Raw genomic sequence first — 26,038 nt, forward strand, 5'->3', positions numbered from 1 at the left:
ACATTATTCCTTTTCAAACAGCTTCAGAGGGAGGGAAAAAAAAAAAAGGGAGAATTGGAGTTGCAAATTTAAAAGTGAAGCTCTCTGAGGAGATTTGGCCTAAAAATGTTTGATTTCTGTCCCTCTAAGTTAACTCCTCTATCCCTGGAGCCTCAGGGCAATATTCAGAAACCTGGACTGGAGAGGGAAGGCAACAATCAAGACCCATCACTAAAGCATCTCAGTGCCCTTGTTTTAGTGAGGGGAAGAGCAACAGCACAAGTCCTGAAGTGTTCTGAGTAAAGACTGGGGATGAAGCTGCAGAGGAGCAGGTCTAACAGCCTTTCCCAAGGCTTGCTGCAGTCCTAGCCCTCCCCTTTGATCCCCCTTCCTTCACCATGAGGGGAAGAGGAGGGGCAGGCACTGATCTCTGCCCTCTGGGACAGTGACAGGACTCAGGGAATGGCTGGAGCTGTGCCAGGAGAGGTTTATGTTGGATTCAGGAAAAGGTTCTTCCCCCAGAGGGTGCTGGCACTGCCCAGGCTCCCCAGGGAATGGGCACGGCCCCGAGGCTGCCAGAGCTCCAGGAGCCTTTGGACAGCACTGCCAGGGATGCAGGGGTGGGGTTGTTGGGGGGTCTGGGCAGGGACAGGGGCTGCCCTGGATGACCCCTGTGGGTCCCTTCCAGGTCAGGATGTTCTGTGGTTTGTAAAAGCCCAGGAACAAGCAGCTCTACTGCACTTCCAGCCACACCATGGACAGCCCTGCTCTGAACACCCACTGCAGTTTGCTCAGGATGGTCTGGACCAGCACATCCAGAAGAAGTCCCAAAACACAGCCAAGGATTCTCTGATGGAGGCTTATGAATAATGAGATCACAGAATCATTAAGGCTGGAGAAGCCCTCCAGGATAAGGGAGTCCAACCATTAACCCAGCACGACCAGGTCCATCACCAAGCCATGGAATCCTGAAGCCTCAGGAGACGTCGGAGCAAAGCCATTTGGAAAGAGGCAGAGACACATTTTTACCTCCAATAACTCCACCCATGCAGACATGGAGGACACCTGTGGTCTCCTACAGGATCACACCTGGGAAGACCCACCCAGTGGAAAACCTCAGCCTCCCACAAGGACACCCCCACGGTTTCAGAGAGGCAAAACTGGGGAGAAGGAGGGGGAGAAGCTCCCCCCACACCTGGAGAGGTGGTGGGACACTCAAAACCAAAGCAAGCCCTGAGCACACAGGCTCCCATCTCCCAAAATTCAGGCCCAAGGAAACTCACCCCACTTGCAATGCAAATAAACATAAGAAATAGAGACTTGTGAGATATTTGAGGTTAATTTTTTATCTCATTTTAAAGAGCTGTGATGGATTCTACTGATTTCCACATTAAAAGAAGTGTTTTTCCTCTTGTTGGTGACTCCTGGGATCACTGTTTATCAAGAATCTCTGTCAATTCAACCTCTCCATCTCTACTAAAACTTGTATCAATCTAATTATGCTTAAAACCTTGTTAAGCAAATAATTTCCTATGCCAATTAGGTGAGAACATCCCTGATAATCAATTAGCCTTATTGATATGCTTGTAAGGCTGCTTGTCAGTCGTTTCCCTAATTATACTGGAAAATCCCAATTTTCTATAAATACTTGCTAAAAAATTAAGCTATTCCAGAGCAAACCCTACAGTTCTGTGCACAAAAAAAAAAAAAACCCAACAAAAAAAAAAGAAAAATAGAAGAGAAGTCTCTATTTCCCAGCCAGGGCTGAAATCATATAAATTATCTAAATTCTGGGGATTTTCATGGACTCTCCATTGGTTTTCATACACATTTTTTTTATTAATACACTGAACTCATCCAAGCCAAAGTAATGCAATTTCATTTTCCCCGAGTAGGAAAATGGAAATGGAAGAGGGTCAATATCCCCATCTGTTTAATAACAAGCTATTACTGAGGCCTGTTTGCTCTGGCCACTCCCACGGGAGGAAATCGAGATGCACACACACACACCGAGCACCATTTTCCACATTTTGCTGGCACAAACCCAAAGCATCTCAGCTTGCAAGATCCAACATTTCATTTCAAGGCGGGATTGGGACACCCCAAAGCCATAAAAGAGCCTCAGGTGATTCATTTTGGGGTGAGGGATGCCCAGGCAACGACCCCTTCGATGACCCAGCTGGGTTTTTTTTCCCAACACATTGTTATTCCCCACTCTGGAAATCAGGCTGGGTCAGAGGTCTCCCACCCACTTTTTCCAGGCTGTGAACATTCATTTTTACACTGATAATGCTGCACAAACAAAAGCAGCAGATACATCAGAACTCCAGTCAGCATTTATTTATTTTTTTTTCCCCCTGCCAAGCAAACAAAAAAAGATTAACTTCTGGAAAGTGTCCTTTGCCACGTGCATGTGGATATATGGAATCTTTTATATAAGATAAGCAGGAAAGCACAACATCCTTGCCCTTAAAGCTGAGCGCTGCTACCTCAATGATAGAAAATAAGGGTGGGGGGGAAAACAAATTTAAAGAGGGAAAGAAAGGTCTACAGGCCACTCAGAAGGGGAACATCCCTGTCTACATTAGATCCCAGAAATGCAGGGCTACAACCCAACCCAGGGAGAGCCTGCAGAGCCACTTTGATTCCCCAAAGTGGCAAGGGATGACCCAAACAGACACATCCCAAATAGGAGCTGGCTGACGTGGAGCCCCCTCTGGGTCTGACCTGTTGTTTATTGTTCTTAAATGTTTTCTACAAAAAAAAAATTACAGCTTTGAAACTAGGGCAGCGTGTAGTTCGGGGGTTGTACACTTCCAGCTAATGAAAATTCAGACTTCAAAAGATAAATACTTCAAAGGGATTACAAAAGAAAAACTTAGACTTTAATCTCCCTAAATAAATAAGCACAGGACAGACTAACGCCCTCTGCAACACAGCTTCTTAATGTTTTCCACAAACTGAGGCAGGAATGGGTGCCTGGAACTTTGAAAGGGTGGAAGAAGAGGAACAGGGCACCGGAAAAACCTGTGTAAACTTCTGGCAGAGCAATAATCAAACACAATCTCTGCTTTCTGCACAAAGCTTGCAGGTCAAGGTGCTGGCACAGCTCTGAAAACCCAAAATCTGCTGCAGATCCCAAAGTATCAGGTGAATCCACAAGCAGGGTCTGAAGTAACTCCAAGCAGCAAAGCACATGAGGAAAAACATGTGACACTTCAGGTGCCCTCTGCCAAAGGATTTCTGACAACCTGAGTATAGAGAGCTTCATCTTCTGGGGGCTGGTGGAGAGATGGGCAACAACTCATGAATTTCTCATCTCTTCAAGTCTAATAATGCTCTTGGCTTTCAGAAGCAGCAAAGAGAAACGCTAAGCAGCCCAAAGTGCGTGAAATCACATTTTTGGCAAAGTCAAACCTTTCCACCTCTCCAAGTCTGTGTCTGGTGGAGTCCCCTTGGGACAGCATTTTGGAAGCATTCAGAGCAGCACAAGGACCCAGTGGTTCAACATGTAAAATAGCAGCTAAGGTGAGGTGAGGCACCTTCAGGAGCCAGACAGCGCTGCTGATCTTGGCAGAAGACAGGGAACTGGAGGGAATCTGAGGGACAAACCCAAAGGGACAGGCAGGAAAGCACCAAACTGGTCTGGCAGAAGTGGGAGGAGAAGGGAGCACGTTGAGTAAGAGACCCCAAGTTCAGCCTGTGCTGTCTGCAGAGCCTCTGGCAGAGATGCCCTGTGATGCTGGCATGGTCTGGCTGATGGCACCACATCAGCAGGGCTCAACAGAGACAGCCCAGGTGAAAAACAGGAAAAACCACCATGGAAAGGATGAGAAGACAACCAGGAAAGCACAGCTGGATGCTAAACAAAATCTCATGCGTCAACAAAGAATTAAACAGTATTTAAAAGAATTAAAGAGGTTACAGAATATTTTTCCTCTCCACAGACTCCAGGAGCTTTGCCATCCTCACCAAGCTGCAAACCAGAAGTTTGCAGCAAGCCTTACCCATTGCCAGCACGTTTTTGCTGAGAAATGAAGTGGAAACAGAGCTGGGTTTGAACATGCACACCCTGACAAGCAGCTTCCTCCTCGGACAAGAAATGTTTTCCCTTCCCAAACACAGCCCTGAAGAGCTCCCCATGGATGGCCAGGTTTCACCTTCCCTGCAAGGTGCCAGCAGCTGGAGCAGGAGCCTGTCCCAAACACTGCTGCGGAGACCTCGCGCCTTCCCACAGACACACTCCCTGCTGAAAACCTGGCTCTGCCAGCAGGAAAAGAAAAGTGCACCAACAACCCCAGGAACGCTCATCTGAGAGGGAGCCAAGTGCCTCCACACCCACTGCCCGCGCTGGAATGGAAACAGTAAGGGAGGGGGGGAAAAAAAAGGAAAACAAAACCAGCAAGACTCATTTTCCAATCGATACCCTGCACATCTGCTGTGCAACTGCTACCCAGAGAATCAGGCATGAATCTCTCTGGCTTAATGAGAGGTGGAAAGTCCTAGTTAAATGGATTACAGGCTCTCTATTTCCTATGATTGATTCCTTCCATGTGGCTGCAGGAGACATTATTCATGGGGAGAAAGAGTTCATAAGCAGCAGAATAGCTAAATAAATAAAGAAGAAAAACTTGCTTTGCCTTCCTGAGCAACCTGGGATCGTGGAAGGTGCCCCTGCCCGTGGCAGGGGGTGAAACTGGGTGGGCTTTAAGGTCCATGAGGTAACAGATGAAGTCCAGGAGAGGTTCAAGAAGCAAAGTCAGCCTTTCATCACCTCCACTACAGCTTTGTGATCGCTTGAAAATCATGGAAACAAAAATGATATTGGAAAAATGAGAGGTATGCATCCCCCATCCCCTCCTCCACCCCCGTGGCACAGAAGATACTTGATTTCTGCCACCGGAAGGCTAACATCCACTTTATCCTTCCAGTGAAGCAGAGGTTTGTCTCATGTTCCTAAAGCCTCCTTCCAATTATTATTGGGGTTTTTTTCCAGTTCTGTACAAATCATCCTGTGCTCAATGCAAGGAGACAGACAGGAGAGTTTCCCTGTCACAAGGGAAAGGAAAATTGCATCCAAGAAAACAGATGGGTAACATGAGACAAGTTACAACCCCTCCCAATTCCAGAGTCACTCAGCTCCAGGTGCCTGTCTTGAGTGGGATTCTTGTATCCTGTCAAAAGCTGGTGTCGATCTTTAGGCAGATGTGAATAAGGGCAAAAGGATTTTACTCTGTTTGCTGCAGCATGAATCTTTCAGGAGAAAGGAATTTTCTCAATTGACCTGGCAAGCAGTTGCATCTGTCATAAACGCTTCTTGCTTTCCAAAAAGCGTCTCCAAATGCGGGCTAAGGTCACCCTGACACAATGAGGGATGGGGGAGAGGGTGAAGGCAGGAAGGGAACCACCCCTCCAGCCACAGGGTCACTCCCAGAGTTAGCAGGGGAGGCTCACAGACATTTCCAGCTCCTGCCTGGAGAGTCCTGCTCTAATAAAAACACAAAAACAAGGCTCCATCTGCCAGTTACATCAGCTCCTATCTTGTTTTCCTTATGGAAAGGCCCAGTCATGAGGGATTCACAAACTCATTTAGTGATGCAAACCCAAGGCCTATTAGTCCAAGTGCTTTCAGTCATTTTTAAGAACTTTTAATAGGATGAGCATTGATTCTCTGAGCATTAACTCACTGCGTCCTGGTGTCCTTTTTCCAGCACCAGTGACACTCTTCCAGACAGTCACTACTGGCACATTATCAGCTAAATTGGGTTTTCAATATAATCAGGGTTAGAGTGAAACAAGGACACCTGCAGACATCTGTCTTCAAAGTAGGATGGTTGTGTTCTCTCACAGGCTGCCCATAAAAGCTGTGGCTGCCCCAATCTTGGAATTGTTCAAGCTTAGGCAGGGCTTGGAGCAAGCTGGGATAGTGGAAGGTGTCCCTGCCCATGGCAGGGGTGGAAAGCTTTAAGGTCCCTCCCAACCCAAGCCATCCTGGGATTGCTACCAAACGTGCCTAAATCAAACCTTTGTGGGGTTAGGATGAGCCTGGGGGCTGGAGATGCTGGCACAAAGCTCTGTCCACCTGGGATTCCTCAAAGCACTGATCTCATTGAAGTCATTATTTATGACCCTCAGCCTCGTGCTCCAGAGAACATCATCTCCAGGCAAGACCCCCCCAAGGGTCCATTAATGCACAACAGTTTGGTGGCAATTGCTTCCAGCCCAGAGCAGTTTATCCAAACATCTGGAGCAGCTGAATCCCACAGGCACCCAGAGGCCAGGATGCAACAGCATTTCTCCTTCTCTGCACCACTCTAAGCTTTCTAGGAAAAAGGGTAAGTTGGAAGTTCATTTTCTTTTGAGTAGCTCTGTGATGTTGGAGAAGCAAAAACACCAAACAAGTTCAAGAGATTTGGAGCAGGGCAGGAAGGTGCTCAGCAGCACAGAATCAACAATGCAAACATGCCTCAGTCAGTGAGACTGACCAGAGGGAACACATCCACTCACCACAGTGACCTTCCCTGTCCATCCCAGAAACACATCCACGGCACCAAGAGACCAGGACACTGCTCAGGGCACATCTTCCAGCACCATACAGGGGAAGAATTCAATAAAAAGGCTTCCTGCACATCTTTTGATGAGCCAGCCCTAGGCAAGCAATGAGAAAAGTGCAATTTTCAAGGTGACACTTGCTCTGAAGACAGAATGTCCCGCCCAGGTGGGTCAGGCATCTCCCACCTGAAAATACAGACCAAAAAGCAGCCACAGCCCAGGGAAGCAGAGAAGAGCTTTCCAGAGCACCGAACTCCCACAGAAAAGCTATTATTATTAATATTATTGTTATTATTAGTCTCATGCACATTTATTTGAGAGGTTCTCAGGAAAATTAGCCTGTGGAACTTGAAAGAGCAAGCCAACTGCACACAAACACAGTATTTCCAGGACTAAAAGGCTTCTATCCCACTTCCAGAAAGCCATTCTGGGTTTTCATCCCATCAGATTAAGATCCTGCCTTGAGAGCAACTGCTGTCTGGGTAGGAGACAAGCAGCTTTCCTTCCACCAGCCAAAGTATCTTTATTTCCAGCTTATTTTCCTACCAAAGCACAGTGTGATTGCATAAGTGCCTCTGCTGCTGTTCATTGCTTTTTCCTACCTTTCCTTCCCTCCCCAGGCAGCGATTCCCTGGAGCTCCAGCCTCTTCCAGCCCAGCTGGAATGCTCTCCAGGAGTTGCTGCTGGGTGGGAAAAGATCAAATAAACCTCCCTCCAAAGGAAGAGCAGTTCTAGCCCAGCCTGCTGTCAAAGACTAATCAGCAAGTACAGCTGGAGAGGGGAAAGGATGGAAGTGGGAAGATTAAAGATTTGAAATAAGTCCCAAAGAAACCAGACTGCCCTTGCTCTTGAGTCAATATTTTTTGGTTAAGTAGGAAAACATTGAGAGCACTGAATAATTGACTTCACGCTCAATAATCTGCTGGCCAAGCCGGTCCCTGCCACTGTTTTAAACAGACTGAAAAGGTCCTGAAAAATACTGGGATCTCCATCAAATTAAGAGAAAGCACCATGTACCCAAAAAATGATTGCTGCAAGTGGGAAATTTCAGCAAGAAATTTCAGGATTAGGCTCTATAAGCATTAGAAGCAAGCAAAACCAAACCGAACCAAAAACCAACAAAAACCAAACCAAACAAAAACTCAAACAAACAAAAAAAAACCCAAAAAACAAAACAACAACAAAAAAAACCAACACAAAAAAACATCAAACCCAAAGGAAACAAAGAAGAACATCACCTTCTTTTTGCTGCAATGGTTCTTACACATTGCTAAAACTCAAGGGCAAATCAACTTTAAAATTGCTGTTCCCTGGATGAGCACGCCAGGGTTTAAAGCCACCAGCATATCCAGACTGGATAAACCAGAATTCCACAGGAAAAGAACCGGCCAAGAAAGAAAGAAAATGAAAGGTGGAGAGGGGTTTTTTTCCTGAAAAAGTGTTAATTTCCAGACTAGCAAAGTATAACTTGGTGCAGAAAGTAGAAGGAATCTGGTTTTGCTATATGAAAGCAGAAGGAAATGGCAAAACAAATCACCAGGGTAACCTGTCAGAGGAAAGGGGAAAAAAGGGAAAGACAATTGGGAAAGGTGGGGGAGAATCAAGTCTTTGTTCCCAAATCTGGCAGTGTAGCTCTTAGTCCACTTTTCAGGAATCATTTTCAACTGAAAAGAGGAACCCATGGAAGTTTTTGAGGACGAAATGGACTTGGAGCAACCTGGTCTAGCTGAAGGATCTGGTTGGAACAAGACAATTTTATGGACTCTTCCAACCCACCCCATTCCACGATCCTCTGGATCTGAACATTCAGTTCTGCTTCACCACTGCAGCCAGTGCCAGGCCTCCAATTTCCCCTGCATCCCTGGGATGGGAGCATCCTGGTCTAGGAGAGGCATGGCCAGAACTTGAGGAGGTTTTTCTTTGTCCTCCCCAGCCAGGACACAATTTATAATCATCACAGGTATCTTCATGTCAAGATTAGGGACCAGGGTTGGGGTTTGTCTGGCTCAGGGCTCATGTGAGTCCCTTGAATTTCTGTCAATCTCCAGATTATTACCTCCAGCAGGTTCTCCTTCATTCCCTGGAGCCTGATCCTATTTTTGGATTCCCTGGGCTTATCAGCAATCTTTCACTTGTGTGCTTTTTTTATTTCCCCATCCCAGCTCTCTTAAGCTGGTTTAGAACAGTTATGTAAGAGTCCTCCAGGGTTACAAGGGGAAGGAGGCACTTTCTTCCCTGACCTCAATCTTGGCATTGTCAGCACCTCTTCCAGACCTTTACCAACCCCAGCCTTACTGAAACCCCTTCTTTCAGAGACCGAAACCAAACGCTTCACCTTCCAAATTCAGTGTTTGAGGCACTAGGTCACAGCATTTACCTTAAGCAGGCTGTGGTTGCTTCTCCTGAAAAGGCACTGAATGGAAGCCCCACCTGAAGCAGTCTTCCCCTGTCCAGTACAGCTCTTCAGCCAAGGAAGTTGAGAAGAAACAAATCCAAGGATCCTCAAGGCAGCAAGAATCAGAGCAATAAATCCTAAAGATGGATGAGGCAGAAGATGCCCCACTGATGGAAAAAAAGTCATTTTATTCTCTGTACCAGCCAAGGGCAACTGAGTTAAACTGGTTGCCTTCCTTGGCTCTAAGCCCACAGGTGAGGGCTATGAATTAAATTTTCCATGTTCTCTCTGTCCTTTCCAGCTCAATAAAAAGCTGGAAAGGAATAAAAATAAACCCAGTGAATTTATTATTTTTGTCTCGAAGGGGGAGAGAACTATGCAACTGCAAGAAGACACCTTTTTCAACCAATTCTTGATTTAATTTTGTCTGTATTTGTGAATTCTGTTGGAAATTGCCTACCAGTCAAAATAAAAATTAAAAAAAAACAACAAAAAAAACCCCACAGACTCCTTGGCTCACACTCTTTTGATACAGAGTGGGGTTATGATGGTTCCTGCTCATCCTCCATCCAGGGCTCCTGGAGTCAGCCTGCACATCCTTCAGCATCTCACCAGGCTCTGGCAATCCACAGGATCCAGCTGCCAAGGTTATTCCATCAGTGTGCTCTTCAGATAATTCCAGAGCTGACCTGAGCAGGTGGTTTCACTGCTGAGCTCCCTCCCAACCTCAACTTCTTATTCTGTGATTTTTTGTAAGCAGAAATCACTTTCTTCAATGAATGTGAGAAAGTGACTGAAAAGAGGACTCTGCAGGAATTTTGTATTTTACCTCTCTCCTTCCACTAGAGAAGCTAAGCCTTTTTTCATGTTTTCAAACAACCTGAGGTTTACAGCCCGTGTCTAAACTCCAACAGAGCAAGGCTGCTCAGGTTGTAAATCTCTTTTTTTCCAGCAGAAACCCCTCGAGCCAGCAATTGACCAAACTGCTGCAAGTCATCATCTTTCTTCTCCCTGTTTAATCCTGGCTATTCACTTCCAGTTTCTTAAGGAATTTCACATATTCCAGCAAGCTGGGGGTTTGGGCCATGCTGCTTTCCAAGAAGGTTCATTCTTCTCTTCAGAGACTGCAAGCTTCTGAGGAGCCTGTGAGACTTTGAGTCCTCACCCCCTAGCTTGGCTCATCCTCAGCAGCACTCAGAGGGTGAGAACATGCTCACTGAGCTAAAAACAAACACACTGTCCCAGTATTTCTAGCAAAATCCACTTGAATTCCAGGTATTCTCAAATGGAGTTGTTTGCTGTTCAACCTTCTGCCAAGCACTTGAGAACTTCAAGTTTTCTCATCTCTTTTTTTTTTTTCTGGTGCAAATTCGTGTGGACTGACTGAAACCCTAAAAAACCTTCCCTTTTTGTTTTGGCAGACAGCTGACACCACCTGCTTCCAGCAGCAGGGCTGGGTTTCTATTCCAGGGACATTACCCAAGTGCTTCCCTCACACACCACCCACACTTGGGTCCCCAGATCTGCTGGGCTTCACAAAATCCCCGTCGAGCGAGGACGCGGAGGCGGCTCCGAGTCGCGTCTCGCTCCGTCTCTCAGGAGGCTGTTTCACAGCTTAAGGACATTTCCTCCCCCACACCAGATCATCTCTGCCACCCAACACCTGTTCAGCCCCCAGGTGTGAAGCCACAGCTCACCCCAGCTCCAGAGGTCTCTCCCTGCAACAGGTGGCTCAGGTTTTGTGCGGATTTGAGCGTGATTCCTCTTAAATCTCTCCTGCAGCTCAACAAAGGCATTTTAAACACGAGCTTCTGAATGTTTTCTCCTCAGCTAACGTGGCTGATCCCAGCCCCACACCCAGCCAACACCACAGAACAGCTGATGGAGGTCACATCATGAAGTCCCTGCGCAGGGAAAGCTCAGCCAGCCCAACAATCCCAGAACTCCAGCAGAGCTGGATGCCAGGAAAAAGGTACAGAGGAGGACATGGAGATGCTCCAGGGGCTGGAGCCAGGCTGGGAGAGCTGGGGGTGCTCACCTGGAGAGGAGAAGGCTCCAGGGAGAGCTCAGAGCCCCTTGCAGGGCCTGAAAGGGCTCCAGGAGAGCTGGAGAGGGGCTGGGGACAAGGCCTGGAGGGACAGGACACAGAGAATGGCTTCCCACTGCCAGAGGGCAGGGATGGATGGGATATTGGGAAGGAACTGTTCCCTGTGAGGGTGGGCAGGCCCTGGCACAGGGTGCCCAGAGCAGCTGTGGCTGCCCCTGGATCCCTGGCAGTGCCCAAGGCCAGGCTGGACACTGGGGCTTGGAGCAGCCTGGGACAGTGGAAGGTGTCCCTGCCCATGTAGAATGGGATGATCTTGAAGCTCCCTTCCAACACAAACCATTCTATAAATGTGTTTAAAGCTTCCAACCCCAGTTGAGTCTCTCCACATCACAAACCACGGGCTCCAGGTTTATCTCTGGGAAAGTTTCCAAAAAGAAAAAGCTGCTCAGCTTTCAGACAGGAACAGCCAGTGGTTATTCCAGGGAAACACTTTTGCTTTCTTCTGTAGTATGATCAAAAGAGCTGATCTGACCCCTCAGCTGGGAAACCCCATCCCTGTGCCACCAGCTTCCACCTCAGCTTCCCCAGCTCCTGCTCCCTGGCCAGAGACTTCAGGAACGCGACAAGATGCAGAGTAATGGCATTCTTTGTCAAGATAAGGAGAGAAGGGTGGAGAGCCACGATTATATTCATATTTTTATTTCTATTTTTTCATTGTCACTATTTTTAAGAGGATTGTGCTAAGTGGGTACAAACTTAAGCATCTCGAAAGAGCCAATATTCCTGATTTTCAGAGCTTCCTCCTATTATTGACATCACTTTAGGATGAACAAAATACACAAGCAGCAACAACCTCAGAGCTTCAGCTCCAAGCCTCTGCCAAAAGCCAGGGATATTACTGGAGAAAGGAGCAGAGCACACAGGAGAAGACAAATCACCAAAAGTGTTTCACTGCTGTCTCATGCCATGTTGAAGAGCCAACCACATCAACTCTTTTGCCCCAAAAGAAAACCTAAACCCTTTCATCGCCTCGAAGAGCAAAAGAATAAGAGCAGGTAGAGGATCAGCTCTGACAGACCCAGTGCCAACACCCACCAGCCAATCCCAGCCACAACACAAACTTCTGAGATTTTAATTTTTTAATTCACAGTCATGCTTTCTACCAGCTGTGGAGGCTGAAGTGCTGGAACCCCCAAACTGGAGCTGCCAGCAGCTTTTCTCCTCCGTTATGGGGCAAACACTCTCCAGAAGACTTTCTCACTACTGAGATCTTTATTTTTAGTTTGGCAGCCAGCAGTCATTTTCAGGATCCATAAACTGTGTTCAGGATCATCCTCACCTTTGTATTCTGACAAGCCTGCATTTTTGCTTTAAGTTGCAGTGCAGTTTATTAGTCTAAAGGATTTCCAGCTCCAGTTACTGCCTGGTAGGAGCTGAGCCCCATTCATCATCCCCTTACTTACAAGACAAGGTAGCACAAGGAAGCCAAAGTTCACATCGACTTTCTGCTAAAATCAGGCCCTGGAGACAGAAAAGGCTTCATTGTGTATTTTCATCTTGTTGGGCTTTGAAATTCTGCTCATGAGATAAGCACGAGGTGGCCAAGACTTCACTACACAGCAGCCCAAGCATCCTGCCTGTTGTTACCCACAGAGAGGAGATTCCAGATCCAGGCAGAGGATGGTGGGTTTAGGTCTAGATTTAGTTTAAGCCAGAGGATAACTGGTTTACTTAAACCCTGCCTGGAGGTGAGGAGCAGGTCAGATTCAGCAGAGCCCAAGAAAAGCTGTTTATGGAGATGGGAATGTGGAGTGAAGGACAAGACCTTTGCAGCACTCTGGTTCGACCACAGCATGATGCAGGGATTCCAGCCACAGGCCACATTTCCAAAAACAACACTCAATTCCCCCTTTTTGGTCGCTGAGAACAGGAATACACAATGGAGGACGAATGTTACAGCCTAAAATCTGAGGAGAGCAACAGGACCTCCATAGGATTAATGCAAACAGCAGGTACCAGAGAAAACAAAGAAATCAAGTGTGATTTCACTGCAGCTCCCAAATCTACCCTCCAGTAAAGTTCATCCAACTTAGAAGTAGGGTTTAACTTAAAAGTTAAGCCCAAAAATTTGGATTAACTTGGAGAAGACTCAACCTTCTGTTTACTTCTGCTCAGCCTTCCAACTGTCAAGGCTTGAACACGCCAAAGCCCCAAGGAAAGAGATCAAAGAGCAAAGGCAGGACGGGGAGAAGCTCAGCTCCCAAAAGATCATCCCTGTGCAGAACCCTCTCAGAGCTGCTGACACTTTTTGGCAGCTCACGGGGGCACAGTGGGAGCAGACGTGACAATTCCTGCTCTTTGCACGAGGCTCAGACAGATCCAGGTGGCAGCTCCACCAGCATGAAGCAGACACTGCAGGAACAAAAATCTCCTCAGGAAAAGAGAGGTTTTGGATAAAAACATGTACTTGTTATAGGAAACACAAAGCAAAATCTCAGTGAAGTATTTAAAAAGTTCTTTTAAAATATTCCTTTAAAAATACAGTGAAAATGCATTAAAATAATCATTGTGTCTCAGCAATTCTGTCACTTTCACCCATCCACCTGCCTTAAGACCACACAATTTGCTTTCTTTCAGGCTCACAGTAATGAACATGAAGCCTCTGGAGGATTTAACCACAAAAGCCCAAATTAAAAATCACCTCCACAGATGGAAGAAGACCAGAATCGTGCAGCAGGTCTGTCTTGCCATCACCCTCTGGAAATCTCATCCAATCTCAGGATGTTATTGCCAGATTACTGAAAAATCTGCCTGAGATGCTGAATCACACATGAATCATCACAGAATTGTTTGGGTTGGGAGAGATCTTAAAGCCTATCCAGTGCCACCCCTGCCATGGGCAGGGACACCTTCCACTATCCCAGGCTGCTCCAAGCCCCATCCAACCTGGCCTTGGAGAGTTCCAAGGATCCAGGGGCAGCCACAATTCTCCTGTCCCATCACATCAGACCTCATCTGGCTCATCACAGCAAAGCTCTCTTTTCTCACATTGCACAAAACCACGCCAAAATCTTCCTTGCCTGCCCTGCAGCAATACTTGGATTCTTCTCTGGCTGCCACAATCCTTCTGTGCTCCATCTCTCCACCCCCACCCAATCAGGACATTGCAAAACAGAAGAAAAAAACCGAAAAAAACCCATACAGAGAAGCACTGAAAAGAAATCTCACCATCCCAGTCTGCAGCACAGATGATTTCACCCCAATTACTCACTCTTGTCATGCAAAATAAGAACTACAGGAGAAAATTCAGCTCCTGATCCAGACAACACAGCAGCCAAAAATGAAGACGCTGCCCCAAGCATTTCTTTCAGAATTTTACGCACTGGGATTGGTCTGTCAGCATGTGAGGAGTCTCTCAGAAGTGTTTTTGGAAGGAAGACTGATATTAAAGACCAATTATACATCTGAATTTGAGTCTTCAGCCTCTGATTCAGGGGAGCCCGAGGAACATGCACGTACAGGAACAAGGCATTTAAAAGCGGGGGGGGGGGGGGGGGGCGGAAAAGGAAAAAAGGAAAAACTCTTCAAGTTATGCAGAGAATCCGGGCAAAGAATGCAAATCCTGACCTACTTCTCCCTCCTGACTGGGAGAGGGCACGAGGCAGCTGCTACTGCTGCTCTGCAAGTGCAGGACAGGAGCAGGAGCCCTGCCAAAACTGCTGCAGCGATGCCTCTTCTGGAGGCAGCAAGGTGAAGGCCACCATCCTTCTGGCCTGGCAACAAGGCCACAACTCCCCAGCCCAGCAGCACCATCCTCCAGGGAGCTGGGAGGGCCGGAGCCTTCCCACAGCCTCTCTCCAAACCCGTTCCCAGGATGGGAGGGGGACAGGGACAAAGCCACGGAGGGGATGGACACACCGGGTTGACTGTGATGGACACACAGGGAATGCCAAGGTCTCCACTGTTAAGAATAATTAGAAGACTGTTACCATGTTACTGTTTGTAAACCCCTTACTTACCTTGTACCCCTGTCCCAGGTTTACTTACCTTGTACCCCTGTCCCAAATTGCTGTACCCCGTATTTCTTGTTCCTTGTTCAGCCAGGCCCTGCCCCCACTGCTCCTAGACTCCCACATGGCAACATTGTACCCCTGCCCCAAGTTGCTGTACCTTGTTCAGTTGGGCCCTGAGGAGGAGGATGACATAAGGACTTCTATGTAAACAAAAGAGACCAGAGACTCATGGGACGCACCCAGACTGGAAAAAACCCCGAGACAACGAGCCACACAAAAGGAAAGGAATAAAAACAGTACCATCGAACAAGGACGACCCAGAGAAGTCCCCTGACTTCCCTCCAGAGGCCGACATAACCACGAGGGGACTCGACTGGGATGACACCCTAGGCTACGAGGCCAAGAGAACGAGTCTTCCCGGGGACTCCCGTGAGGAAGGAAGGCCCAGCTCTGCCCTAGTGACAAAGCTGCACGGATCCTCCTCTTCTGCGGTGTCCAAGTGGGAGCAGTGGCGGTGTGTGCGACCCCTCGGGCCCCCACCCCAGAGCTGTCCTGTTTAATAAAGGCCTTTTTAAAAGGAGCTGGTCTCCTGGCCCGTTCATCACATTCACGAGGGCCATCCACTGTCCCAGGGCAAGGGACATCCCAGAGGGGAGGAACAGCCAGTCAGGAGAGGAAGTTTGGCTCAGCAGCCCCTCCAGCAGTGGAGGATTCCCAGTTTTATCATCTCAGCTGAGGATGTCTGCCAGACCTTCACGAGCTGCCTGCCCAGGAGCCGCTGACCTTCTGCAGGAAAGTCCTTCAGCAACTCCTCACCCCAGCAGGATGGAGTCCAGTCAGCCCAGCCCCTGATCCCAGCTGGAACCAGTGGCAAGATTCACCCAGGACTTTCCATCTCAGAAGGGTCCAGTTTTCTGTGCACTCCCAAAACCAGAGTGATCTTCAGGAGCCACGAGAAGTCTTCCTCCCAGCACAGAATTTTCTAGAGGAGAAAGCCTTTCAGGTGTCAGAAACCCCATCTCAGGCAGGGCAGGAGCTGATCAGGTTAGCCCCCAGCTTGGGTCAGAGAGCCCAGGATGTGCCACTGCAAAAGGTTTTTATTTTAAAGCACTGAGCTGTGCCAGCACAAGGTGACAAAGAATAAACACAGCCAAGAAGAGAAGCCATCAGTGTCACCCCAAGCAGAGATCCAACTCATTTCCCAGTCATCTCCATCTTGGAGCAGCCTGGGCTAATGGAAAGTGTCCCTGTCCATGCCAGGGGATGGATGGAATGAGATGTTTTTTAAGGTCCCTTCCAACCCAAATTACTACATGGCTCTAAAACTGTCTCCAGTGATGAATTTCCATAAAAACACTGAGTTTTCATCAGTGCTTAGCATGCAATTCCTCTAATACATCATACACGTTTGTCTTTTAATGAGGCAGTCTAAGGCACAGGATCCAGCATTCCCCAAACCTCCTCTTGGCATAAATGCAATTATAGACAGAGCCATAAAATCCTTGCTGCTCTGGCCAGGAATTGCAATTTCTGTCCAAAGCCTGCTGCAAATTCTGATTATAGAGAAGGCTTTGTTCAGCCAGTCTCCTTCTTTTCCCTTAGGAAACCTGTATGTCAAAAGACCAATAAATGCTGGTAATTTATTATGTGGAAAGACAGAACTGAGATCTAAGACGAGTTTATGTTTGAAATGGTCACAGAGCCCCGGGATGGCAAGTCAGAATTGTTGCTCTCTGTTTACACACACATAAATACCCAGGGATGAAAGAATGTCCAGGAGAGAAGAATTATCAGCACCATAGGAGCATTGAGCAGAAAAATGTGGTTCAGATTTAAAGGTTGTTCAGGGATTGTACTGCAAGAAAATAAAATTTAAAAAAAAAAAAAAAATCAATGAAAAAAATTATAAGGAATAAGGTCATTTCAATCTGCAGTCTGTTTATCAACACTGATTAAGGAAAGATTTGTTTTATCCTAAAGGACAGCAGGGGAATCACTACAAGGCTTTAAAATTCTCCTCCACCATTCACAGATGCCATACCCTGGGCTCTGGAAGCATGCGTGGTATAATTTTGATGTTTAAATAAACGGGAAGCACACAGACAGCATTTGGGTTTCTTCCAGCCTCCCAAACATCCAAGAAATCCTGCAACCTGCCCAGGATGTGGAATCCTGCTCATCACCACCTATGGGGACACCCAAAGCACACCCTGCCAGGTGATTCCTCACTTCCCTCTGGGCTCTCCCCAGGGTTTGGAACATTCCAACACCTCCCAAACAACTCCCTTGTCCTTGCCTTTTCTGTACAGCTGCAGGCAAGGTAACTTTTTCCAGCTCCATGGGATGCAGATTACAAAAATCTCCCTCACCCTACAAAAAAAGAAAAAAAAAAAAAAGAGGTGGAATATTAAATGAAACATCTAATCTTTTCCACCAAAGCCAGACTGTAAACAGCCCAAGAGTTTAGACAAGTACCTGGGATGTGGAAGAGACTTTCAAACCTTTTTATTCCTCCCACATCCCAGGTGACCTTCCTGCCTAATCCATGAGCAGATTTCCTACACAACCCAAGAGGAAGGGAGCTCTCAGCTCCAGGATGGAGTCCCCAAGCACTTTAAGCCCCTGTTGTTTCGGGTTAGAAACAAGGGGATGCTGGCAAGAGCTCCCAGGGAGATCTGTCCCACCAGACATTTGGGCAGTGAGGAAATTTAACTCCACATGGATTTTCTTTGGGTTGGAGGAGTTTAAGACACCCAACTTGTGTGTAAAGAATGGGAGGGGGAGAAAAAGTGTTCCATAAAGAGTCCTCCTTTCCATAAAGAACTCCTCCGTTTCTAAGGAGATGGTGGGAGATCCACTGAGGAAAAAGTAGAGAAAGTCACACCCCATTCACTCAAAGTTCTTTTCTTGTAACACCACCACCTGACAGAGGAGCACAACAGCACAGCTCAGAACAGCCAAGGAGGCAGGCAAAGCCAAGATCACCCTGATCCTGCTCCATGAAAACACAGCAGTTATTGCTCCAGGGAAGCCACAGTGATTTTTGTGCAGGAAACCTTGTGCCTGCTGGACAAAGCACTGCCAGAAGCTTGGGTCATTCCACCCTAGCTGTGTCCTCAAACTCCTCTCCATAACTGAAGGCAAAGCTCTGACTGAAGGCAAAGTTCTCCAGCTGCTGTGGAACTCCAGCTGCAGATTTTGGGAATACCAACAGCCATTCAGCAAATTCAAAAATGGAGTTGGAAATCAGAGCTACAGCCTCATCACAATGTGCCTCAAAAGGTTGGATGCTTGTCCCTTCTTCCATGCCATCCCATGTCTTTCTTTCAGCCTGGGAATGTAACCAGTTCTCAGGGAAATAAGGCTTCATAACCATCCTTCCTTTTCTTCAAATTCCCCACAATTCAGCTGGGATCTTTTCCCAGCCTTTTCCAAAGAACTTTCACTGATGCACTGCTGTATTTGAATTCAGGCACAAATGCACACGGGCTGCCTTTGGGACTCTCCACAGCCTGTGCCAGGACTGGACAACCTTTTCCATGAAGAATTTCTTTCTCATCTCCAATCTAAATGTCCCCTGGAACAACTTGAGGCTGTTTCCTCTTGTTCTATTATTTGTTACCTGGGAGAAGACACTGATCTCCCTCACCACTGGGGAGACAAAGGCCCATCAAGCCTTCCATAACATTTTGAGGGAGATAAGGATATACATTAACTCCCCAGCAAATTTGCTTCAATGTTAATTAACTGTGTCTCTTATAGACCTGGCAGTTTTAGGAGTCTGAATTGCCTCAGGTTTTAACAAGAAGGTCACTTCTGCAGCTACTAAGAAAGCTGGATTTTGTCCCTCACCACCTTCAGCCTTGTTAGACTCAGAATTAAAGTCTTTTCACACAGCTTGGAGCAAGATGCTGTGCTATGGACACGATGGAAGAGGAGGTTTTAAGTCACCATCCCCGTTTGCCTTTCTGCATCCTTCAGAGACAGACTAATTCCACCCTCTGAAATTTTCATTAAACCAAAGAAGACCAAAGACCTTTTTTTGCAGCCCAAGCGAGCCCAAGCATTCACCAAACAAAATTTTGACAGTGGTAGTGGGGAATCAATACAGCACAAACATCCCCTGTTTTGCCACTTTAATCCCTCCAGCAGCCTATCAGCTTATTTCAGAACAGTCACCAGCCAAATATTAGATTTTCACTTGCACTGGACAGTAATTAGAACACCCAAGTTTCCAAGAGTCAATTAAATAGTGTGAAATCCACCAAAAGTCTCAGGTTGGCCTTCTGTGAGCAGCTCTATGTCCCACCAAGCACCAGAAATGTTGTGTTCAAGGCTCTCCTCTGCTAAACTTTCCTTAATCTGCCCCAGAGGTTCATAATCACAAGAAATCCTTCCCTGTGAGGATGGGCGGGCCCTGGCACAGGGTGCCCAGAGCAGCTGTGGCTGCCCCTGGATCCCTGGAATTGTCCAAGGCCAGGTTGGATGGGGCTTGGAGCAAGCTGGGACAGTGGAAGGTGTCCCTGCCCATGGAAATGGATGATCTTGAAGGTCCCTTCCAAACCCAAACCTCTCAATGTATTCTAAAAAAACATAAACCTGCACAGCTGCACAAAGCAGGTTTTCCAAGAGGCCAGAAAGAGGAAGAAGTTAAAGCCCTGAGTTATGAAGATGGTGATTTATGTGCTGCAAACACACACTGGGCAGGGGAGGAGGATAAATTAGCACCAACAGCCCAAGCTGACACATCTTTGCTACTGGCCTGCTGTCACCTCTGGGACAGGGATCCAACTGCAGCAACAAGACAGCGCGACGCCAGCCCAGCGTCTGCGGGTGTGCCAGCCCCGGTGATTAACTCACAGATGTTAATTACAGGATGTAAACAGTGCCCTCCCCTGACCCACAGCCAGGTCAGGCATTTGCAGCTCAAGCAGTGCCCTCATGGCTGCACATGTGCCATGTCTGGCAGAGCCACTGCAGCCCCTCCCTGCTGGGGCAGCACAGGACATCGGGAATGGCACCAGCTGGACTTGGCACTCTGCATTTCTGCCCCCACAAACCTCCTCAGTGCTGAGAGCTCACAGAGCCTCTGTCACCAAGAACAAGCCAAGATTAAAGCCCTGTGTCAGCACAAACATCCAAGGAATATCTGGAGGGACACAGCTCAAGGTGCTGGGGGATGGACACACTGGGCAGAGCCCTGCAAGGCAGGAGCTGGGAGTACTGGTGGGTGAGCAGCTGGACAGGACCTGCTTCATGCACTGGCACCCAGAACCCTGGGCTGAGGTGAGACCCCACCTGCAGAGCTGTCCCAGCCCTGGGGCCAGCAGCACAAGGAGCTGGAGCTGCTGCAGAGAGTCCAGAGGAGGCCCTGGAGCTGCTCCAGGGCTGGAGCCCCTCTGCTCTGGAGCCAGGCTGGGAGAGCTGGGGGTGCTCACCTGGAGAGGAGAAGGCTCCAGGGAGAGCTCAGAGCCCCTTGCAGGGCCTGAAGGGGCTCCAGGAGAGCTGGAGAGGGACTGGGGACAAGGCCTGGAGCGACAGGACACAGGGAATGTCTTCCCACTGCCAGAGGGCAAGGATGGATGGGATATTGGGAAGGAATTCCTCCCTGTGAGGGTGGTAAGGCCCTGGCACAGGGTGCCCAGAGCAGCTGTGGCTGCTCCTGGATCCCTGGAAGTGTCCAAGGCCAGGCTGGACAGGGCTTGGAGCAACCTGGAATGTGTCCCTGCCATGGCAGGGGTGTCACTGGATGGGCTTTAAAGTCCCTCCCAGCCTAAGGTGTTCTAATATTCTTTGATCCCTGAACCACCAATTATAGTTCACAGAATCACAGAACGTGGTACAGAAGTCTCTACAAGATCCTTAAACACTTTCCAAATTTCCTGTGCCACAAGAGCCCCGCTGCTGTCAGTGAGATATCCAACAAAAAGGACCCCATCGGCAACAACCTACAAGGGCTGCCAGTGTGTGAGCAAGGCAGCCAATACTGGCAGCTTGACACGTGTCACTGTGACCTTCTGCTCCAGGAACAGCATTCCTCCAGGGGCACAATGAGATAACAGAGACAAGGGCACCGAAGAAGTTTTTCCTGACAAACACTCGTTAAACATCTCTTCTTGCTGTAATCTTCCCAAACTTCTCTTTGGTTTTGAATCTAAATTCCTCAGAGGAGAGCAGATCCCACCAGTCCAGGAGATGCCCAATTCTGGTAGTGAATAAACCGATGTGTGGCTTTACAAACACACTCTGAGCCTTTCCACCAAAGGAAATGCAAACAAACGTCCTCTCATCAGCTTTCCTCCCAGCCTTTTAAAACATGTGAAAAGCCCTGTTTCATGTTAAATTCATAACCAGGAGGCAGGGATACTCTGCTTCATGTCCTCTTTCAGTCAGGATTCCCAGGCTGCCTTTTGCTCTGAGCAGATTTCCTTCAGCATGGAATACTGGCGGTGAAGGGTTGAGTATTCCACGTGGGGTGTCCCTGACACCCATCCCAGAGGGGTGGGAAGATCTCAGGGGCAAAATGACTTAGAATAATGGAATGGCTGGGGTTGGAAGGGACCTCAAAGCTCATCCAGTCCCACCCCTGCCACGGGCAGGGACACCTCCCACTATCCCACACTGTCCAACTTGTGCCAGCAGAAGCCATCACAGCCAAGCCTGTCTGAGCTCAGCTCAGATGATGGGTCCCTCCCAACTCAGTGTATTCTGCTGTTCTGTGAACATTTCAGACCTGTGGGTTTCTAAAGCACCCCTCCCCTTCAAAAGTTCAGTTTAAAAACTGTTTTCCCCCTGACTCCCCCTCCACAAGGATGCACCCCACAGCCTACCAAGCTCCCCTCAGTCAGGTCAGCCTGCTGCTCATCTCCCACAAAGGATCATCCAGAGCAGTACACAGCCAGCCCACCCCCAGCTGTCACCTCCAGGGCACCTGGCTCGTGCAGGGGACAGCAGAGAACAGAGATGCTTCTGATTCAGGATGAAGGAGTCTTTGCATGAGGTACCTGTGGCACTACAGCCCTTGGGCAGCTTTCTAGGAACTGCAGTCATTGCTTCAGAACACAAAGCTAAAAAAAACCAATAAAAATTTAAAATCAAAACACAGAGTAAGGACTTGGGGGTCGTTTTTAGCAACAGAAAGATTTCAGTTTTCCCTCAGTGCTTTTGCGGGCGGCCGCATTCACCCGTGGCTAATCTCCGCTCAGACGCTCTCTGGTGACACTGATGTTGGGTAAATCCAGGGATTAAAGGGGGTTATCCAGAGGGCCAAGGGCAGCCTGAACAAACAGGAGCTGGACCACAGTCACTGCAGCCCCATGGACCTGCCCCAGCCCTGGATCCAGTCCCCATCCCAAGGATATGACACAAAGGTTCCCCCACAGCCACCTGGAGCACCGAGCTAAGGCTGGCACCTCCAAACCAGGGACAGGACAGGAGCCAAAAACTCCCCACCAGGGTCAGGACAGGAGCCAAAAACTCCCCACCAGGGACAAGGAGCCTCCTGGAGTCTTCACAGGGTTCCACCAAGAGCAGCAGGTCCAACACAGCCACCACACAGCTCCAAGGCACAAATCTTGATAACAAATCACAATCTTTTAAAGCCTAAATGATTCCTCACTTAGAAAGACCAAGTTTCCTAGATTTTTAATGGGTATCTGCTTTTAAGAGTGAATTCCACTAAGACTTACTGCAAAAATAAGAAAAAAAGTTGTGTTTAAACAAAATCACTAAGGTTGGGAAAGGCCTCAAAGAGACCGAGTCCAACTATTAACCAGCACCACACTGTTGTCCCCCACAAATCCACACACCTTTCTGAGCGCTTCCAGGGGCTGTGATTCCATCATTTCCCTATTCAGCCTGTCCCAATGCCTGACCACTCCTCTGGGGAAAGAAACTTTTCCTCACATCCAACCTAAACTTCCCGCAGCACTTCCTCCCATCCTGTCACTTGTTATGTTTGGGACACGAGTATCTCACAGCCCATGCAAGAGCTCTCCAAGCAACTGGAGGCTGGAGATGTTTATCTGTTAACTCTGTTCCCCTGCTCTTTCCTACGCCTCTGGATCAGCTCTCCATTGAAGACCTTCCAAAAGTCCCTTCCCTGGGGCCCAAACTCTGGGGCAAGAAAATAAAAAGGACGCAAACAACTTCTGCAGAGTCAGCAGCGAGTTCTGGCACCCAAACCAATGGATTGGTTTCCTTTTGAGGAACTGGAAAGGAAGGAAGACCATCAGCACTGCAGAAAATCAGCACTGCTGGATTTGTGGAGCGCTGCTGATCCAAAGCAGGCTCCAGCAATCCAAGGGCAGCTGCAGGTTACACAGGAGCTCAGCCTGCAGATTTATTTGCCATTTCTGGACATTTCCAGTGATGCTATCCCTTAGACAAATGCTGATGTGTAGGTGCAGTGCTTAGATGAGTACCCACAGGACTTGTCCCAACTTTCTGCTGTCTTCCTCCAGCAGGAAATGCCACAGGGAACATCACTATGGGAGTTATGGTCTCCCAAGAGGAGGGAAGGAGGAATCTCACCCTGCTTCCCAGAACCCAAGAGCCCCAGATCCTCTGCCTGGCCAGCACCAGGTCAACACTTCAGTGTTTGGCCCCCTGCTAAAGAGAGACTCATCATTTCCTCCAGATCTCCTTTAAAACTGCTGCCAGAAGCAATTTCTTTATTTATTATCTTAAATAAAAGCAACTACAAGGAATCACAAAGAACAACCCAACAGTTCTGCTGCAGCAGCCACCAACAACCCCAGCTCCCACAGCATCCCCATCACTCCTGTGCTTCCCTCAATGAGCTGTCAGTGCAGCAAGTCCTTTGTGCAGCCACCCTTGTCCTCCAGGGACAGCACCAAACAGTTTGGACACTGCCCATGGAAACACTGGCTAAAAACACAGCTGGCTTTGGACCAGATGCAGGTGAAGCCTCGGTGACTGGGATGCAGCAAGGACAGACACTCAGATCACACTGGGTTAGGGTTTTATCATCTGTCAAACCAGCAAACAGCAGCACTTCCAGACAGCTCTCCAGACAATAATAATTTCAGGGGATTACCTGCAATTCCTAACCACGGGCTGTGAAAAGGACACTTTTATTGAGACTTCCATGCAAGAAGGTCCTTTACCACTGCCCAAGGGAATGAGGCTTTTCAATATCCACCACAGGTTTCTATTTTATCCTGAAGCCCCAGGTTTCCATCAGAGCACCTCTCACAAGCTGAGATCGCTAATTTCTGTGTTTACAGTGGATGTTGGCCTTATCAACAGGATGACTGTCCTGGCTCTGCTGAAGCATGATACAATTCCTTAAAACAGGTTCTCATCCACTGTTGTTTCATCAGACCATGTGATTTCCACCTAACAAGAGAGGGCAGAACCCCCAGCCTGCTGCTGCCTTTCCCAGTTCCCTCCATGAGCCATCCTGGAGTCTGTCATGGAATATTCACCCACCTGCCTTTCCTCTTCCTCCCCGGCACAAATCACCAACAGCTCCCTGCAGGAAGCTCCTCTGATAAAAGCTGGAAGGACCTGGAAGTTCTTATCTGGAGTCTGGGGGACACTTTCCAAAAGAAATAGGTCACAGTGGAGTTACTGCAGAATCAGGTGGTCACTTACATCCTCAAGCTTGGAATAGCCAATGGTTTATTATTCCTGCATGTGGCACATGGAATTGTTCAGTTCTAGCTTAACTCACGTGCCCACAGTGAAGTCTAAGTTGAGAGATCAGCATCTCCTCCCATGCTGCTCTGTCTAGGCCCGGCTTATGACAGATTTGCCTTGGAAATGCTCCTGAAGGACAAATCCAATCTCATCTCTTGACAGCTTCCAGGAATGGGGCAGCCACAGCTGTCTTGCACAACCTGTGCCAGGGCCCAACCACTGTCTTGGGATTCTTGGGCATTGAAAAACAAAATCAATTAAAAAAATAAATCTTGTCTGCCAAAATGGATGCATTTGAAAAGGTCTGAGATTAGGCTGGTCCCAAAAAGACCATTTTTTTTTCCACCAAAGGAAGAAACTGGCTCTCCCAAGAGGAGACTACATGGACTCAAGGGATGAACCTAGAAAGTCTGTTAGACTTTGCAGTCCCATGTCTCAGGCAGTAGAGTCAGGAATTACTGAGGCTGGAAAAGCCCTCCAAGACCATGGAGTCATTAACCCAGCCCTAGCAAGTTCAGGGGTGGAGGTAGAAGCTGCTCTGACCCTTAATTCCCTCCATCAGCACTGAAACATCTGTGTTTGGCCACCCTGTGATGAGGATCTGGGCAGAAATTACAAAGAAAAATAAGAGAGCTGAGCAGGACAAAGGAAGGTAAAGCAGAGAGTAAATCCAAGCCCATCCATCATCATCAGGAGAGCGCTTCCCACGATGGGGAGGAAGGGGAAGGAAGAGAGTCAGCCATGGGGAACAATCGCTCCAAGGAAGGGGAAGCAGCATTGTTTGAGAGATTTAACAGAAAAGCATATAAACCAATTCCCCCATCCCTCAAAAAAAAGAAAGAAAAAACATTCCCATAGTCTTTGGGAATGTCTTCAGCTCCACCTTGACATCACACCCCACTCTGAGCCAGAAGGGAAGAGAAGCTGCTTTGTTTGAATTTTTCCCCCCCCACAAGCTGCATCACCAGCCCTTTTCCCCAGGAAGGAAACCTTCCACACTCCCCTTCCCCTCCAATCTGCAAAGGCTGAGCCTGGCTCCTCACTCCAGCTCCCCAGGAGCCCTGACAGTGCAAGGAAACGAGAGCAAAACGTAGCAGCTCCCCACTGGGTCAGGAACTTAAACCCTGGCATAGCAGGACCTCTGCAAGCCTTGCAGGAGCTTCCATGGGAAAGCAAGCAGACCCAACACAGCCCTTTCACTGAGACAATCCCTCTCTTTCCAGCAGGGAACACCTGAGGGACAGGTGGGAGAGACAGGGCTGTGCACACCCTATGTGGAAGTGATAAAACTCCATCTCACTTATCTCCAGGCTTCCCTGCTGTAACATGATTGCAGCTGAATTTTATTTCACTAAAGCCTTTCCCAAAATACCTGTGCTCCTTTGAGGT

General features: G+C 48.1%; 1 protein-coding gene across 4 annotated transcripts in view; it reads right to left on the reverse strand.

Annotated features, from left to right (window-relative positions):
* GDPD5 (glycerophosphodiester phosphodiesterase domain containing 5) overlaps positions 1–26,038 on the reverse strand; it is a 107,548-nt gene that overhangs the window by 66,173 nt on the left and 15,337 nt on the right. Inside the window, exon 1 of one of the 4 annotated variants that reach the window (XM_058856276.1) lies at positions 6,487–6,571. The exons of the other annotated variants lie outside the window; for them this stretch is intronic. Within the exon in view, the coding sequence (XP_058712259.1) occupies positions 6,487–6,560 (74 nt within the window). The 5' untranslated portion in view covers positions 6,561–6,571. Of the gene's footprint in view, positions 1–6,486; positions 6,572–26,038 lie in introns of those variants that run through there. 4 annotated transcript variants of the gene reach the window in all.

Source organism: Poecile atricapillus, chromosome 1, assembly GCF_030490865.1.
Source record: "Poecile atricapillus isolate bPoeAtr1 chromosome 1, bPoeAtr1.hap1, whole genome shotgun sequence".
In the NCBI taxonomy this organism is placed as follows: domain Eukaryota; kingdom Metazoa; phylum Chordata; class Aves; order Passeriformes; family Paridae; genus Poecile; species Poecile atricapillus.